Source organism: Acinonyx jubatus, chromosome D1, assembly GCF_027475565.1.
Source record: "Acinonyx jubatus isolate Ajub_Pintada_27869175 chromosome D1, VMU_Ajub_asm_v1.0, whole genome shotgun sequence".
Lineage (NCBI taxonomy): Eukaryota > Metazoa > Chordata > Mammalia > Carnivora > Felidae > Acinonyx > Acinonyx jubatus.
The window spans coordinates 27,371,752-27,393,786 of NC_069390.1; the positions used below are offsets into that span (position 1 = coordinate 27,371,752).

The 22,035-nt window shown below is 43.2% G+C and overlaps 1 protein-coding gene across 1 annotated transcript in view; it reads right to left on the reverse strand.

Annotated features, from left to right (window-relative positions):
* Positions 1-22,035, reverse strand: part of KIAA1549L (KIAA1549 like) — a 266,162-nt gene that overhangs the window by 98,116 nt on the left and 146,011 nt on the right. Inside the window, exons 2-8 of the mRNA XM_053203322.1 lie at positions 19,539-19,883; positions 15,837-16,436; positions 13,694-13,809; positions 10,597-10,816; positions 9,643-9,776; positions 2,066-2,228; positions 470-529 (exon numbers count right to left, since the gene is read on the reverse strand). Coding sequence (XP_053059297.1) covers positions 470-529; positions 2,066-2,228; positions 9,643-9,776; positions 10,597-10,816; positions 13,694-13,809; positions 15,837-16,436; positions 19,539-19,883 — 1,638 coding nt within the window. The remainder of the gene's footprint in view (positions 1-469; positions 530-2,065; positions 2,229-9,642; positions 9,777-10,596; positions 10,817-13,693; positions 13,810-15,836; positions 16,437-19,538; positions 19,884-22,035) is intronic.

Sequence of the window (22,035 nt, forward strand, 5' to 3'; positions counted from 1 at the left end):
GCTTACTTTACCCATTTCTGGCGCTATGGAAGTAACTCCTTGACTTATAAGACAGGTCCAAAGAGGGACCCCTGGGTGGCTCAGTCGGTTAAGCACCCAACTCTAGACTTCGGCTCATGTCATGATCTCATGGCTGGTGAGATCGAGCACCGTGTCAGGCTCTATGCTGGCAGTGCACAGCCTGCTTGGGATTCTCTCTCTCTCCCTGTCTCGGCCCCTCGCCCCTTGCTGTCTCTCAAAATAAAGAAAAATAAACTTTAAAAATTATTTAAAAAAAACAAAGACAGGACCAAAGAAAAGATGCTGATTCTATCACTGAATGGCATGCAGTTTTTATTATTATTATTATTATTATTATTATTATTATTATTATTATATTATTTCGTTTTGGGGACTTCTTTTGACATGTAGTTTAAAAAAACACACAGCAACCTGATAAGAGGAAAGGGGGAGTAAAATAAGAGATTACCTGTTATTACCCAATAGTCTCTGGTTGTTTCCGATATATCAAGGTTGGGATATTCCAGTGCTAAAACAAATAAGAAACACACCAAGTTACTTTCACAGTTTTTATATGTAAATATTACTTAGGAAAATGGACATACATAATAAAATATCAAACAACTAAATTCAGCTTTATCATTCTTAGGAACTCCAGGATATACAGGCCAAAACTATTTCGCTGTTCTGAAAAGTAAAATGCTTAGTAAAGGGCTAACTTTCAGATGAAGCGGTTTTTAGGGTTTGTAAATTTCTGCTCTTCTGACTTTTTCATCAGAACCTTCCTAAGTGGAACATCTTCACTATCAAAACTCACAGCTAGAACCTGTCTTAACTATAACATTCTTTGTAAAAACTATCCAACCATCACTAATATTTTTAGAAATGATCCTCTCTTGAATGGATTTTTCCAGTGTCAAGGACTAAGTTTATTATTAGCCAAATGTTTGTGACATAGTCCTGGTTCTTTTGAAGGTATGGTGGCCATAAGCGCTAATTCATGTAAAGGGTTTAGCGCAGAGCCTGGCACATGGTAAGTGCTCAATAAATCTTAGTTGTTGCTATTATCAGAATATCAAGAGGAAAGAAAATAAATTCTTCACATGCTGCCATGTGACATAATGCCATCTTTCATGACATTGTCCTTTCCACAAAATTCAGAGTCATCTTTCTTTACTATGTGGAAATTCGCAAAAGCTTGCCATTTAAACACTCAAAACAATTCTGAGTGGCTACTGTGTGCTAAGTACATCCACATACACAGTTTCATTTATTTAAAGTATCAAATGCAACCACAGAAGGAAACAGAAAGTTAAAAAAAAAAAAACTTGACCAATGACCTTGAGAAATGTATTAACAATTACATTTAAGAGCACAAATCTTGACTTCCTTTGGCTACCAAGTAAGTGTTTGGGTACAAAATGTAGGCTGCACTGTCTTTGGAGTCTATGCCTTCTGCATGGTAATGAGGATTATATAACTGAAACATTAGAGGAAGAGGAGGCTACAAGACTGACTATGGGGACTTCATCCAGTAAAGTCACGATGCTGATTGCAAATGAGTTGCATTATGTTATCTATAGCCAGGGCAAGGGCTGAAGGCCCGGGAACATTTGCTGATGACACAAATGGGTGGAAACCATAGCAACCCAGAAGGCCACAAGGACAGACGCCCCACAGGGCAGTTACTGTAAGCTCAAAGGCAGACTGTTTGGGTTCAAGCCCCAGGTTCCATGTCTCATTAGCTGTGACAGTGAGCATCTTGTTACACCTCCTGGAACTTCAGTTTTCTCCTTTGCAAAGTGGGGCGCATTCTGTACTACTATAGGGTGCTTTGTGAGGATTCGATGACATAAGATATGTGAACTGTAAAGGCACCTAACCAATGCTTTTGTTCAGTGTGCAATATACTTGTTATCAATTCAATCCCCGTTTATCACCGATTTCAGTTGTTTCACGATAAAAGAGTTAGTATGTGCCTGGCACAATAGACATTTGTTAAATGGGGAAGGGACCTGAGGGGAAGGGAAAAGGCAGTGTCCCTGTGAGGGGTGAACATACTCACGTTCAGCAATGGTGAGCGGCGGGTAGGTGAGGTAGAACCCAACCAGCTCAGCTGAGAGCTGGCGGAGGAGGCTGCTGGCGACTGTGCCGTTGAGGAAGGAGCTCCGATTGCCCACCACGTACACCAAGGTGACTGTCTGGGAGGCATTGGATGTGCTCACAATCTGAATCGACACAGGAGGAAAGGGGAGGGAGACATGCCAAATAAGATGAAGGTCTGTTTCATGGAAGCCCTGGGAGGAGAAGTTTAAGCGGAAGTTGAGGGCAGTGACGAGAGGGACGTGAAGAAAAGCAAGGAAGAGACAAGAATAACAAATACCCGTCATTTATGGATTGCTGGCTGAGTGCCAGGCACTGTGCTGAGGACACGTGATCTCATTCGGTTCTCACCACAACCCCATGAAGTGTAACCAGCTATGGCTCCATTTTACAGAGGAGCAAACTGAGGCCCGGAATGATCAAGAGACTTGCCCATGATCACATAGATAATAGATAGTAAGTTATGTAGCCAGGATTCTAACCCAGATAGTCTGACTTCGGGTTTTAACCAGGTATGTGTATCTCTTCCAGGGGCTAAATTGTCTCAGGTTACATTTATGGTTCTGAAAATACAAAATAGAGCGTGGAAATGTTAAATCTAAGAGGCCTCAACTGCTCAGAGAAAGCCTGTGTTAAATGTGGGGGGAACCTTGAAGTTTCTACACAACTGATCATCACCCTAGCGAACGGGCAGAGTGATTAAACCTGATGACAAAAGGAATTCAGAAATATAAAACAGCCTCTTTTGAGAGTGATTACATTTCCTTGTGACCTATTAATTCAATATGGAATATGTGAATATTACTATGAGATCGTGTGGTTTTCTTCTTGAATTTTGTCTAAGTCCGTTTTCTCATTACTGGAAAATGCGGTTTTCTGGGTCAATGTATGGACAAAAATATCCCACAGATGAGATTTGAAAAACAGATGCAGTAGGAAGTTATTTAATTTGGTGAGATAGTGTGGGGTTCTGTGCTGGGTTCTGTTCTGTGCCCTCTCCCCTTCCGGATTCACTTGCCACCCACCCACCCACGTTTTGCTCAGTGTCCTGAAAGGCAGACACTGTGGACCACCTCGGTGGGCTCCTTTCCCTCTGGCTTCAGCTAAAAGGAGCTCGGGAGGATGTGAGAGACTGGAAGGAGAGTGGGGTCAGAGAACTGGTATGTCGGGGACTCCTTTGCCACAGTGGGGCTCTTATGGGGGCAGCTTTGACCTCTGCCTCCTGTAACTGCTGTTTCCCCTTGCCCCATCAGGCCCCAATACTTATAGCCTTGGCTATAAGTGGTTTTCCTAGAGCCTGCCCATGCTTCTGCAAAGAGTCCCTTTTATTAGACTTTCTTCAAATTACCTTTATCTGAGTGTGACCTCTCTTCCTGCAGGGAGCCAACTGATAATCCTGTCTTTCCCAGACCTTTGTGTGTTCAGACATAAATATCCCTGCAACTTTCCTTTTAGACATTATTTTTAAAAAGATTGTCAAGAATACCTTCTTGTTATTTCTCACTTTTCCCATAAGTGGAAGTTGCTATATAATTTTCTTTTAAAATTTTTTTTTAATGTTCATTTATTTTTGAGAGAGAGAGAGAGAGAGAGAGAGAGAGAGAGAGAGAGAGAGAGAGACTGAGAGTAGGGGAGGGGCAGAGAGAGAGGGAGACACAGAATCCAAAGCAGGCTCCAGGCTCCGAGCCGTCAGCACAGAGTCCGACGTGGGGCTCAAACTCATGGACCACAAGATCATGACCCAAGCTGAAGTCGGATGCTCAACCTGACTAAGCCACCCAGGCACCCCTGGAAGTTGCTATATAATTTTCCAACACAGAGCCTGTAGTCCCATGATTAATGATACACTCAATCAACGTTTCTGGTCAACTCTTTCTCTCTTTTCTGAAAGTATTTTTGGACTGTGGTTGAGCCACAGGTATTCATGCCACCTTCCCAGGGTACCAAAAATAAAGGTGCTTCTCTCTGAACAACTCAAAAGACTCAACTGTACTGGCACCTAAAAGAATAATAACGAAAATAACTTTTTGACCATTATCTCCAGTGTGAACATTCTATTTTTTGCTTTTCAACTAAACTAAATCTCACTGGATCCCAAAGATGCCTATAGAACTTGTAGTTTCTTCTACAGAAACTACACTGGATCCAGTAAGTTATAACTTTAAAAAAAAATGTGGCAAAATACACATAAAGTTATCATGTTAACCATTTTAAGGGTACAGTTCAGCGGCCTTAAGTACATTCACACTGTTGTGTGGCCATCACCACCATCCATCTCCACAACTTTTTCATCTTCCCAAACTGAAACTCTGTACCTATTAAACAACTCTCCATTTCTTCCTCTCCTCAGCCCCTGAAAACCAACATTCTACTCTATTCATTTGACAAAACTGAACACCTTTTATAAGAGGAATCACATAGTATTTGTCCTGGTGTGACTAGCTTAGTTCACTTAGCATAATGTCCTCAAGCTTCGTCCATGTTGTAGCATATGTCAGCATTTCCTTCCTTTTAAAAGATGAATAACAGTCCATCGGATGTATATACTACATTTCTTGTCCATTCTTCTGTGGATTGACACTTGGGCTGCTACCACATTTTGCCTGTTGTGAATAATGTTGTGAACATGGGTATACATATATATCTTCAAGTCCCCACTTTCTTTTGGGTATATACCCAGAAGTAGAATTGCTGGATCATATGGTAATTCTATGTTTAATTTTTTAAGGAACCACCATACCATTTTCCACAGAGCTATGCCGTTTGAGAAGCTCACCAGCAATGCACGAGGATTCCAATTCCTCCATATTCTTACCAACACTTGCTATTTTTTATCTTTAAAAAATTTTTTTAATGTTTATTTATTTTTAAGAGAGAGAGAGAGAGGCAGAGAGAAGGAGACACAAAATCCAAAGCAGGTTCCAGGTTCCGAGCTATCAGCACAGAGCCCAACACGGAGCTCCAACTCACGAACCGCAAGATCATGACCTGAGCTGAAAGTGGACTCTCAACCTACTGAGACACCCAGGAACCCTTTTCTTTTTTCTAAATAGCCACCCTAATAGGTATGAAGCGTATAGGTGTGAAGTGGTATATTGTGGTTTCGATTTTCATTTCCCTAATTATTAGTCATGTAGAACATTTTTTCATGTGCTTATTGATCTATGTATCTTATTTGGAGAAATGTCTATTCAAGCTGTTTGCCCATTTCTTTATCGGATTGTTTTTATGTTTTTGAGTTGTAGAAGTTCTTTATATATTCTAGATATTTACTCCTTATCCAATATATGATTTGCAATTATTGTCTTCCATTCTGTGGGTTGCCTTTTGATCAACTGTGCCCTTTGATCTACAAAAGTGTTTTTTTTTTAATTTTAAACATTTGTTTATTTTTGAAAGACAGAGAGAGACAGAGCATGAGTGGGGGAGGGGCAAAGAGAGGAGACACAGAGTCTGAAGCAGGCTCCAGGCTCTGAGCTGTCAGCACAGAGCCCAACATGGGCCTCAAACCCACAAACTGTGAGATCATGACCTGAGCCAATGTCAGAAGCTTAACTGACTGAGCCACCGAGATGCCCCAAAAGTGTTTAATTCTGAAGTACAATTTAACTACTTTTTCTTTTGTTGCCCATACTTTTGGTGTCATATCCAGGAAATCATTGCCAAATTCAATACCATGAAGTTTTCTCCTCTGTTTTCTTCTAAGAGTCCTATAGTTTTGGCTCTCATGTTTAGTTCTTTGATCCACTTAAGTTAATTTTTGTATATGGTGTTAGATAAGGGTCCAACTTCATTCTTTTGTTTGTGGATGTCCAGTTCTCCCGATACCATTGGTTGAAAAGATTGTCTTTTCCCCATTGAATGGATTTGAGGCCCTTGTCAAAAATCATTTGACCATATATGCAAAGATTTTTTTTTTTTTTGCAATCTTGTTTGTGTTCCATTTGTCTGTATGTCTGTATTTATGCCAGTACCACACTGTTCTGATTATTGTAGCTCTGTAGTAAGTTTTGAAATCAGAAAGCATGAGAATTCCAATTATGTTTTTCTTTTTCAAGATTGTTTTGGCTATTCATGGTCCTTTGAGATACCAAATGAATCATATGAATTCTAGGATGGGTTTTTCTATTTCTGAAAAAAAAAAAAGTCACTGGGATTTTAATAGGGATTGCACAGAATCTGTAGATCGCTCTTAGCAGTACTGATATCTTAACAATATCAAGTCTTCCAATTCATAAGCACAAATTGTCCTTCTTTTTTTGTCTTCTTTAATAACCTCATTTTTATAGTTAAGAAAAGTGTAACCATTCTTGGTGGCTGCTTAAAACTAGCTTCATAAATAAGAAGAGGTTCACAGGCCTGAGCTAAGGTCATGTCAATGTTCCCTGAAAGTCATGCCTTGTCCCTAGTACAAGCAGCCCCTACAGGGGGCACTTTCCCATTACCCCTTTACTTTTAGACTCCTGTGACTTCTGGCCTTATCTCTTACTTCCCACTCACTCCTGCCACAATCCATTTAGCTAATCAGACCTAAAAAAAATGCTAGTGGAATGGAATGCTGGTGTTTTGCCCACCCAGCATCCATTCTCCCTGCTTCTATGGCAGCACCATAATTTCCTCAGGCAAACACCTCTTCTCTCCAGTTGGATTCGTGTGCTCAAGCTCTAGGAGTGGGCATAGCCAGGCCTACTTAATTGGGACATTTTATCTCCTTGGTCACAGTTACTGCTCCAGAAATGGGCACATAGTCCATCTGGGTCCAACGAGAGCTAATCCCAGGATTTTTCCTGGAATGCCACAAAAAAAGGCACCTTGGTTCCATAAGACCGTGAGCAGTAAGGATGAGGCAAACCTGGAGGTGCCAGGGATCACCCTACTGGTCCTGAAGATGATGCGAGCCCAGGGCAAAACCAAGGTATAAAGAGAGAACTTCATGAAGAAATCATATAAGCACCTGAATCAAATTGGGCCTGAAGGAAATATGCTGTGAACCCTTCAGTTATATGAGCCAATCACCTCTTTTTGTTTAAGCCTTATATGCTTCGATTCACAACCAAAAAGGTCCTAATTGAGTATACTGTAATCTAGCCCCTAATACCAATGCTATACAAGTAAAAAAAAAAAAGTCACTTTTCAATGACTCTGTGAACAAATTAATTAAATATTTATGTGGTCTTATTCCAGAAAGAATCTAAGCTGCCCTCTAAATTACATTTAATACCATAAAACGGAAAGTTATTAATTACAAAACCCATGTCAGGGTACAAGCCCAGGGGGATTAAAGACAACCCCAGGGGGATGGTTAGCATGTAGCTAATATATGCATGATATAGGGGCCTTTTGCATATAGGGTTCCAAAATCCAGGCAACAAATTGGTTCTGGAATTCCTGTCAGCCATGGCAACAAGCGAAATAGGGTTAACAAAACAACTCACCCAATTATCCATTCATTTCAAGAGTTGCTGAAATGTTCAAGAGCATCTAAAATGTATGTAGATGCAGGGGCACCTGGGTGGCTCAGTTGGTTAAAGATCTGACTCTTGATTTCGGCTCAGGTCATGATTGCAGGGTCATGAGACTGAGCCCCACATTGGGCATGGAGCCTACTTAAGATTCTCTCTCTCTTTCCTCCTGCCCTTCCCATGCCCCCACTCACATGTTCTCTCTTTCTCTAAAAAAATTAAATAAAAATACAATACAATAAGTAAAATAAAATAAAATAAGATAAAATAAAATAAAATAAAATGTATGTAGATGCAGTTTTCAAATTGTCTGTTATAGTCTTTTCTAAGGGAAGTTTGCTACTTGCTTTACAAAGTTCATGGCCCATTACTAACATACAACAACACAAGTGAGGCTTCTTAAGGACAAAGTCAGCTTATTTATCTTGATGTCTCTCCCAGTGCCTGATAAATACCAGGCACTCATTGGGTCTGTGCTTCCTGAATACAATCAGAGTATATGTTTTGCTGCTGAGCCCTAACTAGAATCATGCACCTGTGAGGATCACAATCCAATCAGAAAGAAAAAGATCTCCCACAAGGGAGCTGAGTCATACTTCTTACATAAATCTTGTGTTTGTGACACGTTTTTAGATCTTAATCTAATATGAACCAAATCATAATGAGATACTTCCATGTACACTTTGGATAAATCTAGAAAAGGAAAGCTGCTCGTTCAAATTAAATTGTATGCTTTCTACATCGTATTGGCTTTGCTGATAATTCACTTATGCTAAATGTCAATTTCAAAACCACTGGGTTTAATTGCAAAGGATTTAGTTCAGTAAAAATAGAGACATTGGGTTGTACAGTTAATCAGAGAAATTTGGGGGCTGCATGAATATCATTAAGAAGCATCTGACTTTAGAGGGATGTTAACTATATAATTGCAAAAAGTGGGTCTGAGAAAAGCTTTAGTGGCATGTCTACTGTAAGTCCAGTAAACTGAAATATAGTAGACTAGGAGTAGGATTTTCCTGGGAAAGAATTCATGTGTTTGCCAAAAGTTTCATAGTATAGCATAGTGAATAAGATTATGGGCTTTGACTCAAATCTTTGTTCCATTCTTTACCAACCATGTGACCTTCTGGAAGTTTCTTAGCCTCTCTCTCAGTTCCCTCTTTTGTGAAACGGTGATAATAATACTTCAGTGGGATATCTTGAGTATTATTTAGCAAAATATTTTTAAAACACCTAGCACAGTCCTGGCATATGGTAAGCCCCAAATATAAAATGTGTGTGTGTGTGTGTGTGTGTGTGTGTGTGTGTGTGTGTGTGTGTGTAAACTAGGGTGACTGTGCATGTGGATGTCTAGAAAATAACTCAATGCAGGGGTGCCTCGGTGGCTCAACTGGTTAAGCATCCAACTCTTGACTTTGGCTCAGGTCATGATCTCAAGGTTTGTGAGTTCAAGCCCTGAGTGTGGAGATTGCTTGGGATTCTCTCTCTCCCCCCCTCTCTCTGCTCCTGCTTGCGTGCTCTCTCTCTCTCTCTCTCTCTCTCTCTCTCTCTCTCTCTCTCTCGGTCTCTGTCTCTCTCTCTCTCTCTCTCACACACACACACACAATGAACAAATAAATAAACTCTAAAAGAAAATAATGCAATGCAAATCACAAGATAGGCAAATCTTGATGAGTTAGCTATTTAGAATGGATTCATTTTACAAGATATTTGATTCATTTTATGAGACTATATCTTATACAGCATAGCTAGTTTCATTTTTAAAATAGTAAATGTATTGGGAAGGCCCGAGGAAGCTTCACATGGGAAAATAAATACAAAATCCCAAACCATACCAGGTAGATAGCAAAACAGCATCCCTGCTGTCATGGCCATACTTCAGACATTCTCATCAATGCCAGGACCAACTCGACTCCGTGGCCCAGAGTGGCATCTCCTCCTGTCTACATCACATGCCCAAAGTACAAAGTTACATTTACACCAGACAGTTTTGAAATAGGGGAGCAAGTCCCCTTGCCAGCATTTGCATCATGGCTGGCCTCTGTCAACTACATGGTGGAAGTGCCCTCCTCCTTACCTGAATTGTCAGATTGCTCTTGGTATTCAGGACTTTCCTCTCTGCATCCTGAAAGGCCTTCTGCAGTCTCTGTTCCATCGTCTGAGCAAACTTGCAGGACTGGATGTTGTCAGACTGGCTCACAAACTGCAGCACTGGAATGAGAGTAATCAATCCGCTCTCACCAAAGTTGTGTGTCTTAGTTCCTTGGACTTAACAATCACCATATAAAACAGCATGATTTGACATCAGAGAAATCAGGCAAGTAAGGACTGACAGGGGTTAGTTGTAGTGCTGGAAGTGACTCTTAAAATGATTTATAATAGAGAAGAGTTAAAAGCATGATCAAACCTGAGGTTCCTTGTAATGCAAAGGGCTTAGTGATCATTTGGTTGGATTATGCAGACATCTGCTCCAAGAATGATTAAAAAAAAAAAAAACAATCAAAGAAAGATCATGTCTTCTCTTTCTTTGGAAGGGGAAAAAGAGTCAGTTGGCCTGCATCACTAAGTTGATGGAGTCTTTCAATTTTGATGGTTTCTCCACTCTTGTGGTTCACCAACCACATGATCAGAATCACAAGGGAGCTTGAGAGAAAGACTCTAAGGCCTAAACTCGGAGATTCAGATTCAGTGGCATCTAGAACGTGTTGCTCCAAAGCACAGATTTTGGATGCTTAGCTCTTATCAGTATCCACTGGGAATACAGGGGAAAAAATTAAAAATACAGTACTTGTTGCTCATAAAGTACTGATTATATAAATTGGGAAGGAAGGCTCCAGCGAAGGACCATTTCTAATAAATCCAGGGTTGGGAACTTTAGGCTCATGTGCAGGGAACTGGACAGTTGATTAGCAGGGCCCTTTGAGGAAAGTGCACAAGGGCTTTAAGAGATGATGGAGCAGCTGGCACGGACCTTTTTAAACAGGGTGTCATCTTGGTACTGCCCCCAATCCCAGAACGGATAGGTACTTGCCTGTTCTCAGCTGGAAGTAGCCTGCAGGCTGGGGATTCCACGGGGAGGCAAGTACTGCCACTGACTGTAAGCTTGGGGTATGTTGCTTCAGATCTGCAGTGACGTTGCTGACCCCATAAACACCCAGCATTTCAATCACTACGGCAGGCAAGTATACCAGTCTCCCTTTGGTAGCATAATAACCAACTGTGACGTTATGAGAATGTTCCAGAATGTCCACCTACAAAACAAACGGACCCAGAACTCAGTGTTTATTTCCATGGTGCTTTAAGTTCTTGTTGGTATTTCTTAGAACCACAACTGTTATTTAGCAAGGCTGTGGAATACGATGTTCTCATTCAACAAATATTCTAACAGTTCTATACAGCACACATGGATTGGCAGGTCTCAAAATATCAGAATACAAAACAATACGAAAATACAATTTATATCACACCTACATGGAATAGAATTAAATCTGTGGGGGTTTTCTTTTCTTTTTTTTTTTTAAATGTTTGTTTATTTTTGAGACAGCGAGCAGGGAAGGGGCAGAAAGAGAGGGGGGCGGGACAGAAGATCTGAAGTGGGCTCTGAGCTGACAGCAGCGAGCCTAATGTGGGGCTCGAACTCACAGACCATGAGATCATGACCTGAGCCAAAGTCGGATGCTCAACTGACTGAGCCACTCAGGTGCCCCAGGTTTTCTTGATTCCTTAAATATCTGAGTATGATCTTATGAGCACCAATGGTCAATCAAGAAGGCAGACAGGAGACAGTCAGTAAAAGAGATTTCCAGAGATGAAATGCTGGGAAGAATAGCTTTATTATAGTTCTTATCGTTTATGAAAATTAAAAGGCAGAAATGATAGATAAGGTGGAGGCTCCTTCAGGACAGGGAGTCAGATAATAAATGAGGTGAATTCCTCTCTTTAAAAGCTGGCTTGTAGGTTGGTTCAAGGCCAAGGTTAGGATGGGGATGGGTTATACAGAGTCTCTCTTAAAATTGAGTTCTAAGGGATACTGATGTGCTGAACTCTTTGTGACCCAACTGGAAGATTTTTGAGGCTTTACATTTTATTTTTGTTTTCTTTTGCCTTCTTAGTGTTTTATAACAGTTCAGGGTGGAGTTGTTTTTTTTTTTTTTGTTTGTTTGTTTTTTTTTTTTTTGGTTTGTTTCGTTTTTTGAGTTTTAAAAAGTATTTATTGTTGAGAAAATTTGTGTCAGCACAGAGCTGGATGCTGGGATCAAACTCACGAACCATGAGATCATGACCTGAGCTGAAACCGAGAGTTGGGCACTCAAATGACTGAGCCCCCCAGGCACCCCCCAGGGTGTTTTAAACACACGCTTCCCTCCCACACACACACTCCGACTCTTGCATTTGCATTAGTAATGTCACGTGTATTTGTCAGAGAAACCAAGAAAACTGGTTTTGTGACAGACGGCTATGCTTTTGCCTCCTCCACACTGTGTGCTCTCTGCCACTTTGTGACCTAAAGGTGGTGTTCAAGATGACTGTAGGTGGAACAAGAGATACTTCTGCATGTAACACAGACACAGCATTAAACAATACCAGATCGCCCAGTGAGAAAGTGACTCAAATCCCAATTACCCCACGGAGGAAGTCTCAGTTTGGGGATTATTTATTTTTAACACCTCTCTAATGCTTGCTAATCATATTTTTGAACAAAGGGACACAAGGGACATCATCAGCCTTAGAGCCTTCTGCAAGTAACAATGTCTAGCTTGAATGTAATAAGCTGTTACCATTATACTCATTTTTATGATTACCTTATGTTTGTGGCAGATGATCTTCATTTCCACTTATGGCACTAATATCAAACATCCTTTCAAAAGAAAGGTATTTAAGTTTTTAAAAATGAGCTCATTTTTAAAAACCAAATTCACAGGGTGCCTGGGTGGCTCAGTTGGTTAAGCGTCCGACTTTGGCTCAGGTCATGATCTCACAGTTCGTGAGATCAAGCCCCGTGTCGGGCTCTGTGCTAATAGCATGGAGTCTGCTGTTAGCAGGAGGAGCCCCCCCGCCCCTCCCCTACTCGTGCTCATGCTTGCACGCTGTCTCTCGCTCAAAGTAAATAAACTTAAAAAAACCAAACAAACCCTGAATTCATAACTAATTGTCACAGTGGTCTGGGATGGTATACAGAAAAGGGAAAAAACTGTGAATAGTTTACAAATGACTGAAGTTTAGTGAAAATTACATGTCAGGTGACCAAATAGAAATACTCACATTTTCAACTTTCAAATAAAGTTTCTGGTGCAGAAACCACAGATGCCTCTCATGAAATGCATTCTTTCTTTCTTTATTTCTTTCTTTCTTTCTTTTTCCTTTTTTACCCCTCTCAGAATTATATAAAAGAGATTGACAATGACCGATAAACTACATACCAAACCTCATTCCTAGTCCTTGGTGTGGTCATGGAGACCACGAAGCTGAATGCAGCTGTAGAACAAAACATCAAAGGAAAAAGCCAGAGCAATATTTTTTAGTGGTGAAAAGGGTTGTCTCCCGACTGCCAATCACATTTAGGGCTTTAAAACTTGGAATCAATCCAAAAGAGTGTAAAGCAAGGCTTCCATCACTTGGATATACCATCAAAATCAGCTTGCAGTTGTTAAATAGTACTTGGCATTAAAGTTCTTGGAGGAGAAAAAAATTGTTCATTTCCCTGTCTGCTGCTGGCTAAGCAAAGTTGGACTCAATTTACAATAATTTTTAAATGTCCAGAAATAAATCACCAACTATTTACAATGCTGAGGGAGATAGAGGGAAAAGCAATGGATGGTTTCTTGAAAATTACACTAACAATATTAGATTTCCCTAAACAACTGGATAATGGGACAATTCAAAACAGTATATCCAGGCTTGAAAAAAAAAAAAGATTAGACATAAGGCAATTAACCTCAATTTTCCATCTTAAAATCTGACCTTTTTCTCTAGTCACCACACATTAGCTATTTGCCAAAATGAAGAAAGATTCTACTTCTGACAAGTATGGTTACTATACCCAGGGAGGAGGAAAACAGTCTAGCATCCTCTGGGCCCAAGAGGAAGATGTGGACGGCTTAGTCTAATCACAAAAGCAAGAGGCTTACGTGAGCCGAGACGTCATTCTGGTGGAAAGCCTTCCGCAATGCCTGCGTGAGCCCTTTGGCTACATTGAACCTCAAGGTTTCACTGATCTGCACTCTCCTCTGGGTCAGAAAGAGAACTGTGGGATCAAACAGAAGCACAGTAATCAGGGTAAGTAATGATCCTCCTCTCCTCTCCACCCTCTACCTCCTGTAAGTTCTGAGTAAAACTGGTGAGCACAGGTCCAACCAATGAGAGCGGTGGGCCAGGGTAATAGCTGTGTTGGTCCCATTCAAGTCCAAAGAAGGAAGGACCTAGTACTTGCCTGACCCTAGTGGGGAGAGCTAACAGGCTGGCTGCACTTCATGTCTGACTAACGCTGACTCTGACTTTGAAAATTAGGTTCAGCAGTACCTGGTCCTTGATGCGTCTGCATGCAAGAAAACTCCTGTAACAGTGTTCCCTGATAGCCTGCTTAAGGGCAGGCCCTGAGCTGGGTCCTACGGCCTAAAACACCCCTGAATCAGGAAGATACAGTCCCCACCTCATAAGTGGGACAGAGATGGGGATGGAGAGCTGGGGTGGAAGGTAGGCACCTGTGACTGAATGTGACAGGTGCTATTTGAAGGGAAGCCTACAATGCCATTGGAAGCCCCAGGAGGAGGATCCAGCTCAGACTTGGGCAAGGGGGTGGGGATCAGGTAAGGTTTCCTGATGTTCCCACTGAGTCCTAAAGGATAAGGGAAGTATGCTAGGCCCAGGGGAGAGGGACCACCCTCCTCCCCCCCCCCCCCAAAACACACACACACACTCCCAGCAGAGAAAAGACCAAGTGCAAAGACACAGGGATGAGAAGTGAAGCCTCAGGATACCTGTTTAGGCTTGGTCCTGAGGGTGATGGGAAGTGAAGGGTTTTCAGCCAAGGCATATATTTTAGAAAGTTCCATTGGCTGCAAACTAAAGAACAGATTGGAGGGGGGGATAGTCTAAGGCAGACAGATAAATTTGGTTGTTGTTGCAGAAATTGAGTGATGACGACAGTGTCAACTAGGGAAGAGGCAGTTGGGGAGGAGGAAGGGGGATTCAAGGAGGTAAGACTGAGGGCACCGGTGGTTGACCAGGTGGGGTGAAAGGGATGGTGATGAAGGAGGGGGGAGAACGTTCCAGACTTCTGCATCTAGGTAGTTGGGGTTGCCTGCCTCTCAGTGAAGGGGAAGTGGAAAACCAGATGGTATAATTTCTGGAGAAATAGAAAGAGATACTGTACTTTGTGCTATGCCTAGTTTCACAATTTCCCACTTTCAAATAGGGTATGTCTCCAGATATAATTTCATTTAATCCTTTGTAGGGTGAAGGGGAAGGCGGGATGCGAGCATTCAGCACTGGCATGCTCTTTCAAATACTGTGTCTAATGCTTTTTATAGCAAACACTACCACACTATTAAAAGCACCCTGTGCCTTCCTGGCCTGCTTTGCTGCAACTGGGCGGTGGGGGCTAAAGAGAAAGCATATACCACCCAACTTTTTCAAGGCCTCTTTTTCAACATCAAAAGAAATCCTGGGCACCCACATCGTGTGGCTGTACTTTTACTATCTGCCGACTGAGAGAATACATCACAAAAGCCTCTCTGAATTCTGTAGTGCTTCCAAGATTTGATATTTTACTAATCATTTCATTCATTCATGTGAGACATTACTGATTTGCTCTACAGGCAAAAATTGCTACAGGTTTGTTTTCTCAGACTCGCTGGCAGAACCAGTTTCCCTGGGGCCTCTGATATCAGGACCGATCCCAGGCCTAGAATCTGTATCACCTAAAGCTCCCCCTCTCCTCTGCCACTTGAGAAGGATCAGGGTTCTCGGCCTCATCACTGTGACATTTGAGGCTGGATTATTCTTTGCTGTAGGACCATCCAGTGTGCTGTAGGTTTTTAGCAGCATCCTGGTCTCTGCCTCATTACATGCCTGTAGCACCCTCCCTACCCTCCAGGTTGTAGACACCCAAAAATGTCTCCAGACATGGCCAAATGTCTTCTGGGGGGAGAAGGAGCCAACTGTCCCTGGTTGAGAACCACCGATCTCAGAGAAATCAAAGAATTCTGCTACATCTCTGAGACCAGCACGTGCTTGCCACTTTCAAATAAAATCAGGACAGTGGACTCTTACCTGTCTTCACCAGGAGCTTACTGGACATTTGACACTCCAGGTTGGATGCCATTTTGCCGGTTGTGACCATGGCAGTCGACGCAGCATCTATATTTTCTGCTGGCAAAGGTGGCAACCGGGTGGCCCTTACTGGGGCAGTAACGGATGTCAAGGCTGCTGTGATTGTCAGTGGGCGTGTGGTGGATGCCTTCAGCATGTCTGGGTTGGTGGGGTTTGGGAGGCCTGTGTGCATGGCTTGTGGTTTCCTGGGGAGGTGTGTTGTGGACAACAGGCCAGAGGCGGCGCCCGTGGTCCCTTGCATGGCTGTGTGAGCACTCCCGGTGTGTGCCGTTCTTGAAAACATGTAGGTTGGTGTGAATGAGAAGGCCGGAGGCACTGCCCCCGGTGTCGTCCTTGGGCCAGGTGCTGCGTTGTTTGTGACATTTTTAGCTAGGGCAGTGGTCCAACTGCTCTTGACTAATCCCGAGGCCATGGCCGAAGCCCTGCTGCCAGTGCCCTTGGCAACCAGGGCTGCAGACAGCGCCGGTGGACTTGATTTCCCCAGTAACAACATAGCTGCTGATGCTGCTGTTGGTTCCGCCTTGGACGACACCGAGGGGTCTACTGCAAAGAGAAAAAACAAAGTCTGTCATTGGCCCACAGTACACATGTCACTTGGTGTGGTGATGAATGGATGTAACATATGAGTTTGCTGAGGTGAAAAGTCTCTGCTCTGGGATTTAGGCAAAACAGCTCTAGGTTCATTAAGTCAATTACCCATAATGAGAATGCCACTGACAGAAACCTGTGATTGGTGGGGGGAAGGGTGGTGTGGAAAGAAATTTGTGGTTGGTAATAAGGACATTTAAGTTCTTAATACAGATTTTCCTCACCTTACAATGGGATTATGTCTCAATAAACCCATAAGTTGAAAATATCATAAATCAAAAATGCACATAATATACTTAACCTCCCAAACATCCTAGCTTAGCCAGCCCACCTTAACCATGCTCACAACACTTACTTTAGCCTACAGTTGGGGAAAATCATCTAACACAAGCCTATTTTATAATGAAGTGTTGACTCACTTGGGTAATTTATTGAATACTGTGCTAAAAGACAGAATAGTTGTATGGGTGTAGGATGGTTGTAATCGTATCATTGTTGACCATGATCTCGTGGCTCACTGGGAGGTCTGACTCACTGCCCTGCCCATCAACACCAGAGAGGATTGTACCACTTATTGTTAGCCTGGGAAAAGATCCAAATTCAAAATTCAAAGTATGATTTTTACCGAATGCGTTTGCACCATTATAAAGTTGAAAAATGGTAAGTCAAACCATTGTAAGTTGGAGACTGTACTTTCAAAAGAATCAAGTCAGCAGAGGATCAAGGGCACAACTATTTGGGGCTGCTAACTCATTCATCATCCCAATAGTGTGTGTCTGCTCTTTCTAAGCAAAACTGGGTATCTGTGTTGAACTTGAAGATGCTTGTCCACAGAAACAGTCATACCAATTTTGGGAGTACGGGGAAACAAACTACCTGCATGAGTGGCTGCACCTGTCCATTTCTCAGGGTGCTGAGAAGCCAGCAGCACTGTGGATGGGGCCCTGGTCGATAGAGGAGGAGATTCAGCAGTAGAATGGTATCTCAAGATACTCTGGAATGGTGTGGAAACACTTATCACAGGAGATGGGTAGATGTCACCAGAAATTGGGAGAACTGAATCCGTTTTATCTGAAAGTATTTCCTGCAAGCTAGCTGTGGAAGTCAGACTTGGAGAAGCTGGTGAAAGAGTATGTGTTGAATGCGCAGGCAGCTGTAGATGGGGATGAGACACAGCATGTTGGCTTGTGGATGGGTAATCTTCAATCTCAGCTGTTTGAAAATCTCTGGAATAGTTGTTATTGGTTATTGACAAGAAGTCTGTATGGTTTCCAACCATGGTGACCTCTGACTGTTGAATAGGTTGGTTGGTGCTTATACTAAGGACTGGACGCTGAATGTTAGAGCCTTCTGCAGTCACTAAATGCCCAGCAGTTTCTCTAAAATCTGAAGATCTTATTGTACTGGCAGCTGAAGTTGAACCACTGGGAGGAGTAGCTGAAGCTGAATGAGTTTCCCAACTGGTGGAGTTAATTGTGTGCCCATTTAAATAATAATTTGTTTGCTGCAGCAAGCCAGATATCATCGGCTCTGTGGAGAGAGATCCAGTTTCTGCTGAAAGAGAACTCCAGAAAACATCTGTGGTTGCTGGCTTTTTCACATGTCTCGTTGTTGAGAAATCATAGACCTCAGTGGATGAGGGAAATGCTGTCACCTGTTGGGAAGTTGAAACTGGCAACTGAGAATGGTCCATCACAGCTGCATAAGTCTCTGGCTTGATGTCAGACAAGCTAGGGGATGGGGACATACTCTGGGTGCTTTGTGCAGAGGGGATGGAAGGTAGAGGTAATTCTGAAGGAAGGAGGTTTGTTCTTAGAGTTGTAATGAAAAAAGATGAAATATGATCCAGGCTAGAATCAGAGGTGAACCCATTTACAGTGTGATGACCTGGAATCTCTTTACTTGGAAGGATCTGGAGATCAACTGTCAAATTTGCCTTTTCGTTTTTCTTTAAAACAGCTGTCACACTATCTTCTTTCTGCAGGGGAAATGCCCAGTTTGTGGAAAGAAGATTGGGAAATTTGCTGGAGAAGGGGAAGTCTGTAGCCACTGTCGGGGGGGATCCACCGCTGCCCTCTTTTTGAGGAGTTGGCATTTTGGGCATGGTGGAAGGAGAGGCATGGTTCTGTGCCAACTGGACAAAGGTGGGTGCAGAAGGAAAGTCTGCTGCTGTGCTGTTGGATGTCCCAGAAAGGATGGCTTGCCCTCTGCGGGCTGTGGTGAGAGGCAGAGGAGAAGGCACCAAAGAGGACGATGTGTGTTCTGCTACAAGGAGGAGCCCTTCAGAATTCTCTGGAGCCCCTGACAAATGCAGTGGGTTAGCGGTGTCATTTGCGGTAGCAAGGGCTATCTTTCTGCTGGTTGTTTCCACTGCCACTGATTCTGCAGTCTGTAAAAGTGAAGACACAGCCTCCTGGGTCACTGCTGCGGCCACCACACTCTTAGAAATCGGCAAAGACACCCCACCATGCACTCCTTCAGCCACCTCAGCTTCAACCGGCTGTGTGGATGTACGACTTGAAGCCATTTCCAACACTGACCATGAGGGAGTTCCATCTGGAAGCTGAAGAAGACTTCCAGGCACTAGGGGTGGAGGAGACAGATGGGACAGTTCTGCCACAGAGCTCAAAAACTCAGGTGTGGGGGAGCCTGCTGTGTGAGGACCCTCTGTGGGGGGCAGCTCAGGATGCCGCATTGTTGAGTATCCAAAAAGACCTAGATGAGGGATGCCTATCAAATCCTGGGCATTTTTGGACAGAGTGTGGTTCATTTCCCCAGCAAATGGGTGTGGGGAATTAGCTATGCTCTCACTTGAAAAGGAGCCAGTTGGAGCTGTTTGGGGAAACAAAGGGACTTTGGTGGGTCGTTCGGCTGGCTTGGAAAAGATGATGGAATGAGGTGAGTCAGGAGCCAATGAAGAGGATGGATGTGGAGGGAGAAACGAAAGAATGTCTGGTCTTGGGGAATGTTGTGGTGAAATGGAAGGAGTCCCTACCCCGACTGGCTGAGATGGGATAGTGGACAATGAGGGGAGCATGCTGGTGTGAGGCAAACCTGACACGGAGGCTGTGTCTTTTCCCCCTTGAGGTCTTGGTGGGACGAGAGACTCGGTGGAATCCTTGGAAGGCTCAAGGGAGGCGCTATGTCCACTTCCTTGGTAAAGGGAAGAAGAGAAGTCCCCGTGAGCCCTGGCTCTGCGGTGTGTCTTGGGCAGAGGCGTTCGGGCAAACTGCAGCACGCTAGTGTTGTCAGGGGAGGGTGCCAGCACATTCTTGATTCTGGCCACTGCCGAGGAAGACGGGACTTCTGAGAAAGGCCATGTTGGTGAAATCGGTAACAATTTCCCATGAGGAAATGACTCCGAGGTTGGGCTGACTGTTATCTGCAGATTGTCTGTTCCTGTCAAACAAAATACCACATAGTCAGGTATCAGATGATCATCTAGTGCCTGCTGTGGTAGGTCCTGGAGAGAAGGGGTGGGCAAGACAGGCACCACTGGGATCTCACAGAGCTTCCACCCCAGCACAGAAGACTCATTAAACATATTTAGACAATAAGGTTAAGTAATGACACATATGCAAATACTACAGCTAACCTACAGGGCTGGACTGAGAGCCACAGTCTCTGATGAAATGATACCTAAGCAAAGATGCCGAAGACACCTGTGTATCTTAAATCTTTTTTTCTGTACCACCAATGAGGGCTGGACTGGGAAACTCACAATCTAGAAAATCAAAGATGAATGTAACTACCTGCCAAGGCCAATGACACCAAAATAAACCTCATCAGAGAACCCAAAAGGCAAAATGAAAGGACCGTGAATCTTGATGCAAATGTGTGTTCAGGACCCTAAGTCATCTCCAGCAGAATAACGAGGTTGCTTGTGTTTGGGAAGGATGGCAGCAGTGGCATCTTTCTTTCTGAAAGTAAAACTACTCACATTCACCCTAGAACTAGAGACACCTCACAAGACCCAGTGTCACTACAAGCACCTACAGAGAAAGCAGACTATTAGCACCCACATTTCCTGTGTGAACCTGCAGGCAGAAAGGCAAGGAGAGAGGGCACAAGATGGTGAGCTTCACAGGAAAGGAGGCAAGGACACAACTGATCAAAAAGCTGGAAATATCATGCTAGGGAAGGGAAACAACATCCTGCTTGATGATGCTCTGATCCCCTTTTCCATGGTTCTGCAGTACTGATGGTGCTGATGACCCCAGAAATGGCTAAGCACCCTTAAATCATATTTTAAGTTAAAAATAAAAAAAGAAAGAACAGGTACTTCTAGAGCTTTCTCCATTATTGGCTAAAAAACGTTAGCCAGAACATTTGACAGAAACAAACGAGCCCAGGGGAGCTGAAGTTAGAAAATCTGGTTTGTAGTAGAGTGGGGTGAGGTGGGGAGGTGAGGGTGGATGATGTACAGGAGCAAATCTGTGTTTCAGAACAAGCATTCTGGCTACAGAATAAAGAATAGAACAGACTGGAAAGGGGTGGGAACAGATGACAACAGAGACCAGAAGAAAACTCCCCGAAGTAGTGTAGGCATGGGGTGACTGGACAGTTGTAAAAAGGAGTTGAGCCATAGTGGAAGACTGAAATAGATCATCCTCTATGATCCCTTTCAATTCTCATAGTTCAGGATAATGTAGTCCTTTAAATATGTTTGTGTTTGTATATGTGTTTTTTTAAAGCATTTACTCTTTTTATTTTTTAATATTTATTCTTGACAGAGAGATAGAGGATAAGTTGGGGAGGGGCAGAAAGGGAGGGAGACACAGAAACCAAAGCAGGTCCCAGGTTCTGAGCTGCCAGCACAGAGCCCCACACAGGGCTTGAACCCACGAACTGTGAGATCATGACCTGAGCCAAAGTCAGACGCTTAACCGACTGAGCCACCCAGGTGCCCCTGTATATGTGTTTTTTTAATGGCTGCAAATTCTCCTATATGCCTCCCATTGAGAGGTGAGGTCTATGTCCCCACCTGAAGCTGAGTGGGCTTGAGACTGTTCAACCAAGGCAGAAGCATTGCCATATGACTTCCAAGGCTACCATCACAAAAGGCCAGGCAGCTTTCACTTGGCCTCTTGGAAGGCTTGCTCTCCATATGCTCCCTCACTCTCCCTCCTAGAACCAGTCACCACTCTGTGAACAGCCCAAAACCACATGGAAAGGCCATGTGTAAGTACTCCAGTCAATAGTCTTAGGTGAGCTAAGCTTCCCAGTCATCCATGCCCAGGCACAAGACATGTGAATGAAGAAGCCTCCACATAATTCTAGTCCCTAAACACTTGAGTCACCCTGTTTCAGTCTTCTCTGCTGAGTCCCCAGGAATCATGAACAGAGACAAGACATCCTCAGTTTGCTCTGTCTGGATTCCTGAAACCATGAGCATTACAAAATGGTTGTTATTTTACAACACGAAGCTAGGGGTGGTTTGCTGTGCAGCAATAATAACTGAAACAATACAGGATTGTGTCCCTCATTCCTGGGAAGTGAATCTCTACAGCTTTAATTAGCTAAGGATTCAGAAGCCAAAACACAGTTAAGC